Source organism: Cynoglossus semilaevis, chromosome 3, assembly GCF_000523025.1.
Source record: "Cynoglossus semilaevis isolate Cse_v1.0 chromosome 3, Cse_v1.0, whole genome shotgun sequence".
Classification (NCBI taxonomy): Eukaryota; Metazoa; Chordata; class Actinopteri; order Pleuronectiformes; family Cynoglossidae; genus Cynoglossus; species Cynoglossus semilaevis.
This window is the reverse complement of record NC_024309.1, coordinates 11247303-11256983: the sequence shown is the minus strand read 5'-3', so window position 1 is coordinate 11256983 and position 9681 is coordinate 11247303. Positions and strand designations below refer to the sequence as shown.

Below are 9681 nucleotides of genomic sequence, written 5' to 3'. Positions count from 1 at the left end.
GATGATGATGATGATGATGATGATGATGATGATGATGATGATGATGATGATGATGATGATGATGATGATGATGATGATGATGATGATGATGATGATGATGATGATGATGATGATGATGATGATGATGATGATGATGATGATGATGATGATGATGATAATAATGATAATGAGGATGATGAGGATGATGATGATGATGAGGATGAGGGTGATGATGAGGATGATGATGATGATGATGAAGAGGATGATGATGAGGATGATGATGATGAGGATGATGATGATGATGAGGATGAGGGTGATGATGAGGATGATGATGATGATGATGAGGAGGATGATGATGAGGATGATGATGATGAGGATGATGATGATGATGAGGATGAGGGTGATGATGAGGATGATGATGATGATGATGAGGAGGATGATGATGATGATGATGAGGGCCACAATAGTACATTTCAGTGACGAAAGTTCAGGTGTTTTTTAAGAAAAAGTCACAAAAATGTTTTTACCTCAAAATGTAAAAAGAAAGAACAGGGGATGAAGAGATAAAGGAAGGATTACAGAAAAAAAACTGGAAGGATATATTTTGGGCTGCGAGACGGCGAGGAAGTAAAAAAAGTGAGGTGGTAAAAATAATAATAAAGAAAGACAAAGTGAGGAGTCACAAAAGACAGGAGGGAAGACGGGACACAGGGACACAGGGACGCTGGAGAGGAAGTAATAAATGTATAAGACAGAGAGAAATAGGAAAAAAAGAGGAAAAAATAAAAAATGAACGTTAGGGTAATGGAAACGGAGATGGAAAAACCTGGAATTGTAAAATAAATCTCAGACATGACTCAAAAAAAGAAAAGTTTGAAAGTAACTGAAAGAAGTTTGAGATATTTTTTTCTTGGACCAATCAGGATTGAGCCTTCATGAATAATTACTGAGCTCTGACTCCACTTTTATTGATCATGTGATCAGACTTCAGTGTGTGTCTGTGTTTGTGTGAGACAGTCAGTCAGTCAGTCAGTCAGACAGTCAGTCAGACAGACAGACAGTCAGTCAGACAGACAGTCAATCAGACAGACAGTCAGTCAGACAGACAGTCAATCAGACAGACAGTCAGTCAGACAGACAGTCAATCAGACAGACAGTCAGTCAGACAGACAGTCAATCAGACAGACAGTCAGTCAGACAGACAGTCAGTCAGTCAGTCAGTCAGACAGACAGTCAGAAGAAGGTTCAGAAACAGAACACTAAAGTTTGTCAATAAAGAGCACAAAGGTTTCTCTACATCTCCTGCAGGGGGAGCTGTGAAACATTTGCACTGACTTGGAGCACAGGTTGATTTCAGGTTGGCACAACATTATTGTTTTATATAAATCTAATGCTGTAACTCAGTCAAACCTTCTCCACCTGGAGAGCCGAGCGTCTGGGTCCTATAACAGCCGGCACCCACTGATCTGAGGGTCCGTAAAAACTCTGCCTCGACAAAACTTTAATTGCCCCTGTTTTTTAAAATGAGTTTGCTGTGACACAGGAGGGGTTTTAAGGATTTATGACTTTGATATTTATAACTTGACTGTGAGCTGGTCTGGAGCCTCTGATGTCTCCACTTCTTCTTTGTGTTTCCATCGATGCTCTGAGCAGCAATACTGCCCCCTACTGGCTGTTCAATGGTAAACAGTGGAACGTATCAAGTTCTCTGGCACGACACTAGGAGTGCACACTGAGTGGACTGTACCTTTAGACTGCTGCTCTGTGATTGGTCAGTACTCCTGTATTAATCAATGGATGGACATGTTTAATAGAAATCAAGTTTGTGTTTATCAGAAACCACTTCACTTCTGGTCATCACCGTGTGTGTGTGTGTGTGTGTATATGCGGGTCGATACCAGCTGAGAACGAAACAGGAAGACAGTGTGTGTGTGTGTGTGTGTGTGTGTGTGAATTAATTGTATTAAAATGGAGGAAAAGCAGGAAGAGAGAATCATTATCTGGAAAATGGAGGAGTAAGAGCTTCTCTCAGGTTACACACTGTCTGAGTGAGTGTGTGTGTGTGTGTGCGTGTGTGTGTGTGTGTGTGGATGGACTGCAACGCTGATGTGCACTGAAGTTAACCCAGTGTCTCCTGAACCTCCTTCTTCACTCTCGTCTCACTGGAACAAGTAAAACAAACACAGAGCTGGTTTTTCTCAAAAGAACAAAAACTGTGGACAGAAGTCATTAAACACCGTCAGAACAACACGGAATGGATTAAGTGTCAGAGGGAGATCGAACGAATGAGTTCAGAAAATGCAAAAAGAAATTGTTGAAGTCAGTCTGACAAAAAGAATGAGATGAAGGACAGAAGGGTGAAAAAGAAAATGAATAAAAAGAGTCAGGAAACAACAGGAAACAACAGGAAACAACAGGAAACAACAGGAGCAAGGAAGGATACAGAAAAGAACAGAGGGATAATAGAAGAACAAGTATAGAAAGGAGGAAAGAATATTTTAATTTTCAGGCAAGAAAAAAGGAAATTGAAGGTAATAAAAGTGTAAAGGAAGAACGAATAGAAAGGAGTAAAAATGGAAAAGAGGACGAGAAGATGCTAAAAAGAGAAGGAAGAAAGGAAGGAGTTAAGAAAGACCGTTCACAAGACCTTCACAAAACTAAAAACTGAAATGTTACTTTTCATCACCTGATCTGAGGTCAGGTGATCGTGTCATTGTTCTTTCTGAAATTCAAACCCTGGACCTTCAGAGATGGGACAAAAAGTTCCTAAAACTTCTCAACACTCGATGATGACAAGGACGAGAGAAATTCACTGAAATGATGAGGAGAAAAAAAAAACTGCAACGGTGAGTTTTTTACTGTGACAGCAGCAAAACGCCACTGTGACCCCGAGCAGAGCTGCTGACGACGAGGTTCACTGAGGACAGGACGGACAGATGGACAGAGGGAGGGGTCTGGGTGTGTGTGAGAGAGAGTGTGTGTGTCTAACGTTGCCATTTTCTACCTTTTATCTGACAACTGCAGCATCATTGTTTTGGAGCAGGGAGAGTTGGTGAACGCCTCACTGTTTCAGACCAAAATTCATAGAAAAAAACTGTGATTTTAGCTCACAGTAAAACAGGAGCTGCGAGTCTACTGCTGCCCCCTGTGGTCAGGTTTTGCCACTGGAGATTGTGGATAAAAGAGTTTAAAACACTAAAGTAACACAAAGAAGATATCTGTGATAAAAAAAATCTATTTTATCTATGAACTCTGGAGTGAGGAGTCGAACCGTTAATAAATGAAAAATAATTTGGTTTTACTTAGTTGTAAGAAAACTGTTTGTTCTTCTTTAACGAACTGGACTTTGTCAACTTCCTTCTTTTAAACCAAGCTCCATTGAGAAAATCTGTAATTTTACTCCAGACCACAAGGAGTTGTTAGCCCACCGCTGCCTTCAGTAGCTAGCTTACATGTGTTACGATGTTGTTCTAATGTTCAAATGTCACTTGGAAACGTGTGACACAAACTGACCTGACTGGGCAACAGGAGAGCAAAACCATCAGCATTCACTCTTATCAAACATGTTTACTTTCCTAATGGACTTTGGTCAGACTTCAGTTTCCTGTCACGGTCTGTCTCACAGTCAGAGTAAAAAAAAAAAAAAAAAACGCTCTCAGACTTTTTTTTTTTTTTTTACATATTTCATGATTATATTCTGATTGATTTTTTTATGAATCCTCTTTCTTGTGGCTACATTAGCTTAGCATTTACAGCTGACTCATGCCTTATGTTTTATTTATTAATGGAAAGAAATATGAAACTGAGATGAAAATGCCCCCCCCCCACTTTGTTTGACATTGTTTATGTTTTCTTGGACTATTTATGAATGGTACCATGTGTGTGTGTGTGTGTTAATTAGACTCCCTGGTGTTTCAGTCATGCTACTGTTTGTGTCTGTACGTATATGTGCACAAAACCATAACCTCTATGCTCAATTACACCCATATTACCCAGAAGCCCTTGGGGCTGTGCAGCCAGTGTGAGCTGGCTGATATAAATCTGGTCTGTTGTTGATACAGGGGCGCTGTAATTCCCATAAAACATTACTGTGCACACACACTCTCTCTCTCTCTCTTGCTCTCGCTCGCTCTCCCACAAAATATTAGGACGCTCCGGGGAGCCGGTGCTGCAGTAAGCTAATATGCTAACACTGCAGGGTAACCTGGATACGAGGAGAGGAGGAGGTGACATTTTGTAAAGGTGAATGGGATGATGTTGACATTTAGAGAAGAGGGAGATAAAGTAAAGGAGAGATCCTGTTCTCTCTCTCTCTCTCTCTCCAGTTCTCTGTGAACTAATTATTGTATTTTTTAACTATGTAAAAAAAAAAAAAAAACTACAAAAAACAAAAACGGAGAAGCAAAAGTCCACTGGGAGTGAATTTATCTGACCGGGCCACAGGAGGTGCTGTTTTACTTCCTGTGGTCAGTTTGTGTCACTGATGGATGTCTGGGAAAAAAATGCTGTTTTTTTTTACAGCTGAGTCATAAAACTTTGTATCAAAAAGTTAACTTTTATGTTTAAAAAAACGTGATTTTTTTTAGATGAGTCTTTCAAGAGACAGAACACGGAGACATGACATGTTTTGTGACACCATCCGAGTCACGGTGCATCATAGTCTCCGACTGACCGTGGCAGACAGTGGTCAGTGATAAGTGCTGCAGTGTCAGAGTCTGACCACAGTAAAGATGTGGTGAGATCCAGGTTAAAGCGCTCTGACACACCACTCTCTGCTGAGGAAGAGTGAGAGACTGGAGCGAAAATGGCTGCTGCGGCAGCTGTGAGTGTGTGAGTGTGTGTGAGTGTGTGTGTGTGTGTGTTGGCTGATGCTCCTTGGGAACAGAAACCATTCATACATTATTCAGCTGAATAACAGGCTCCAACCTGCACAACCGGAAAATGACAACTCTCTCCCTCTTTCATTCTCTCCCCCTCTCCCTCTCCAAGCATCTCCTCTTCTCTCCACCACAGCCGTTCTCCTCCTGCTCCTCCTCCTCCTCGTCTTCCCATTTGTCATCTCCTTCCTCTGAATCACGGCTAGCCCTCCTCCTCCTCCATCATTTTTGGGTGTTTTTCTCTCTCCGTTGAACCATTGATGGATTGTTGTGGTGGGCGGGGAAGGGGGGTGGTGGTGGTGGTGAGGATGTTGCGTGGGAAGGAAGTGGATGTGATGACACGATGACAGGTGGAGGACTCGACAGGAAGACAGGGAGGAAGTGGCTGACAATAGCTGACGAATTCCTGTCCTCGTCCAGTTGGAACTAGTCCAGCATGACGTTGGCGAAAGACAATCGGGCTGCAACCTTTCTGCACGTTGTGATTTCACCGGCTCCAGTAATGTTGGCAGGAAACTCAAACATCCTGACTTGTTTTTAAAAACCCAGGGAAGGAATACAAGGCTCCAGAACTAACTCCTGGGTTTCTCATTATCTCTCATTAGAGGTCACTTCCTGTTTGACTCACAGGTTCTAAAACTCAGCCCTAGGAAAGAGTTTAGGTAAAGGAACAACGTTTTGTTCTGATCCATACAGGGTTCAGAGAACCATCCTGACGGATTTAGCCGATGCCTGATCAGTGTTGCCTCCAACACTTTCTGAACCTTATGATTATTTTAAAGATTTGCTCACATCACAAACCTTTAATGCCTTCGTGCCTGCGCAAGGAAACCATGTGACCACCATGTTCACTCAGAGCACGACACGATTTCTACAAAGAGAAACTCCTCTCTACACATTCTGCTGTTGCTTTCTAGGGCAGGTCCTGAGTGTGTGAGTGAGAGTGTGTGTGTGTGCCATCCTGACAGACAGCTCTGTCAGCTTATCAAATTACTCCTGGCAAAGTCGTGGCTGACAGAGCTGCGAACCAATAAATGCAGATTTGTGGTGAATCATGGCGAGCTATCGCCTTTGATTTGCTACAACATGAGATGTTTAGGGAGCAAGAGGCAGGGCGAGAGACTATCAGGACACACCGGTCTGTCACTCTCTCTCCCCCTCTCTCCTCATTACTTCAGGAGCTGTGAGGAAGTGGAGGAGGAGAGGATGCATCCGAGAGGCTGCAGTTTCCGGAGGCTTCTGTGGGTTTTAGATCCATTTAGGACCATTTGTGTGGAGACACACTTATACACTCAGTGTGGAGCCTCGCTCTTCATCCACTTTACCCCACATTTTATTATCAATCATCCGTCATCAATCATTTCTCTGTCAACGAGCTTTAAAAAAAAAAACAACACAGAAAAATGTTTGAAGAAAATCTAACTGACGACTCGATGAATCGAGAGAGAAAAAAACCAGTATTAGCTACTTGTAAAGAGAGACTGATTCAATCGATGTAAATTTATGTCTGAGACTCTAGAGGAGTGGATCCACTGTCGACACATCTTCAGAGTTTAAAAATGTTCATTACGACTTAGTGCACTGATACAAGGTGACAACAAGAGGGAGCAGTAGATCGGTAGCCTCAGTGTCCGACAGAGCTCAAACTACAGATGTTTTTTTTCTATGGACTTTTTCAACTATTGTTAATAAACTTATCCTAAGATAAAAATTTTACAAAACCATCAGATTCTTTTTTTCAGTTCAACATCATTTCAGTTGAAGAAACGGCAAAGATAAAAATTCTACAAAAACAGATTCTTTTTTCAGTACAACATCATTTCAGTTGAAGAAACGGCATTTTTCAAAGGAATGCCTTAAAAAAAAGACAGCGATGAGAGGTGATAGAGCTGCGGTGAAAATGTTTCCCCAGATAAGGTTTATTGATTTTTTTTTTTTTTTTCAGATTGGGAAAGTACGACTAAAGTTTTACTTTGAGGAAAGAGGCGCTGTGACAAAGTCCTGACTCCTGGTCCCCCAGTGTGTCGGTAAAACTAAAAGTCAGGGTGCATTAATGTAATGGTGTCACTCTGTGGGTGTGTGTGTGTGAGAGAGAGAGACAGACAGAGAGAGAGAGAGACAGTGTGCTCAGTGGGGAAAAAGGTCCCTATTTAAAAGACATTAAAATGCTGAAAGATGAATAGTGTCAGACATTTTTACGCACTGCAGGGTCCTGGCTACACACACACACACACTTACATGTGCATAAAGAAACGCAAGGTCAGACTTGTGTGTGTGTGTCACAGTAATGTAAAAAAAAAAAAACGTTCCCAGCCATAAGGTAACAGCCTCCTACTGCTGCCCTCCGACACACACACACACACACACACACAACGGCTGATTAAAACAAGAAGACGTGGACGGCAGACACTGCAGGCTCAGAGGTGTGATTCAAGGACACTTTGTGTGTCTGCGTTTATCAACGTGTGTGTGTGATTCGAGTTAGAGCAGAAAGACTTTTTTTTTGGACATTTTTCAACAACTTGACAGAACCATGTGTAAAGACGAGTCACAATAAAGTCCAAGGTTGAAGTGAGCGATGGGTTCACAGTTCACGCCTTCATGTTGTTCATAATTCACTGTGTACTGACACGAGGAAGAGAAAGTGCAACACGATTTAAACCTGCTCAAAATATCACGACATACGCCGTGCAACATGAGCCGATTCCTTACAGGACAAAGTGTGTGTTTCTCACTCACACAAGTGTTAGTGTGTGCACATCAAGTCACATAACTCTATTTCCATCACCTTCTTGTATCTGTATATTTGTATGTGTTTATATTTACTGAGTAAACACAAACGATCCAGTTAATTTAAATATTAATATTTTAAATATTGATCCACAAATGTGTTTTTATTTACCATAAGAGTTGAAGCTAAATGTATAAAACTTTATTTTGTTTGTTCTTCATTGTTATATAACGTGTGTGTGTGTGTACGTTCTTACTTTGGGTGTGTAAAGTCGTCCACCAGCGCCACCTTCTCCACCAGCTCTCCACCGATGGATCTCACCAGATCATAGAAGTCATTCTGTGTGAAGCTCTCTCGCCCAGCCTCGCTCTCCTTGATCTCCGGCAGCCAGAAGGAAATGTCGTTGTGGAGCGGAGGGAATTTACTTAGTGGCTGAAATACACACACACATAGAAACACACAAAATTCAACAAAATCATAGTCACTGTTTTAATAAAAAATTAATTTAAAAAACACATTATTATAACCTTTGGAAATGAAAAAACATCTGCCATTAACTTGACGTCCATAGAAAATCAGTGACAGAGAGACAGAGGTGCTAGTCTTACACTGCCCCGTGTGGTCAGTTTGAATTACACAGGTAAACATAAACAAAGCCATTCCAAAAATAAATGAAGAAAAATCATTTAAACGTACTGATGGAGGCAGCAGTGAGTCAAAAACGACTGTGTGTTTTAATGTACACACACACACACACACAATCACACACACACACACACTGGAGAGAGGGGGAGATTCATTAGCAGCAGCTCCAGAGGCTCCAGGGGTGCAGGAGAAAGTCTCACCCCAGGAGGTTTTCACTGACCCTGGGCAGGAGACGAGCAGCGGCGTCCCTGGTCCTCTGGAGGAACTGAGCTCATCAATAAGACTGACAGAGAGAGGGGGAGAGAGGGGGAGAGAGGGCGAGGGAGGAAGTCATCTGTATATATATCCCTCAACATTTTATCTTCTCAGCCCCATGTCTTTCTCCTCCACAGTCAATTTTTCACTTCCCTTATTTATTTTTTTTATATATATCATATATTTATTTGAACAGCTCTTGTCTAGATTTCTTCTCTTTTGTTTTCCAGCAGTTCTTTCTTTCTCTTCCATTACTTCTTCTTCTTCTTCTTTCTTGCCGTTTTTCCGTCCAACCTTTTAACTCTCCTCGTCTTTGTCCTTTATTCTTTCATTTCTCCTTCCCCCTCCCCTCCCCCCTCTCCTTCCACCGCAACTCACTTTAAATGTTCTTCATTAGGGGCAATGAGAGTTGACATAGAACAGATTTACCAGGGACACAGTCACCGCTGTGTGTGAGTGTGTGAGTGTGTGAGCGTCAGACACACTCCTGTGGTGGGGTGGGTGTGATGCTGAGGTCGGGAAAAATGAGAGCTGGCAGAGGCCCCCCCCCCCTCCCCACTGTCAAAATGTATTATACATGAGGAGCAGACACACACTCACACACACACACTGGACCCAGATCAGATGACACTCTGATGTTCCAGGCCAGGCCTCAGGAGGGTGAGTACCTGGAAACACACACGCTGCTGGACGTCCTGCACCCGGAACTGTTTCAGGAAGCGTTGGTCCCGACTCCAGAACAGCCTGATGTCAGGGATGCCGTACAGAACCATGGCCAGTCGCTCCAGGCCCAGACCGAAGGCCCATCCTAGTTTGTGCCCGGCCCCCGCTGAAAAACAACAACAACAACAACAAGAAGAGAGAGAGAGAGAGAGAGAGAGAGAGAGAGAGAGAGAGAGAGAGCGGTGTGGTCAACAGACGTCACTGCAGTTCCTGTGACTTTAACTGAATGTTAAAAACATGTCCGTCCTGTCAGTGTGAATGACGCACAGAGGCCTCCAGGTGTCACCGGCAGAACAAACAACTGATCCGTCATCAGGTTCTGCACACACTGTTTACTCTGAGTGTGTGTGAGTGTGTGTGTGTGTGAGTGTGTGTGTGTGTGTGAGACACAGGTAAGAGCAGCAGCTTCTGTAACTTACTCCAGACTCTTTTATTATTCAACACTTCAACTTAATGCTGTCGATAAATCTA

The 9681-nt window shown here is 42.6% G+C and overlaps 1 protein-coding gene across 1 annotated transcript in view; it reads right to left on the bottom strand.

Moving 5' to 3' along the window:
* fars2 (phenylalanyl-tRNA synthetase 2, mitochondrial) overlaps window positions 1-9681 on the bottom strand; it is a 42403-nt gene that overhangs the window by 3634 nt on the left and 29088 nt on the right. Inside the window, exons 8-9 of the mRNA XM_008308038.3 lie at window positions 9156-9316; window positions 7844-8019 (exon numbers count right to left, since the gene is read on the bottom strand). Coding sequence (XP_008306260.1) covers window positions 7844-8019; window positions 9156-9316 — 337 coding nt within the window. The remainder of the gene's footprint in view (window positions 1-7843; window positions 8020-9155; window positions 9317-9681) is intronic.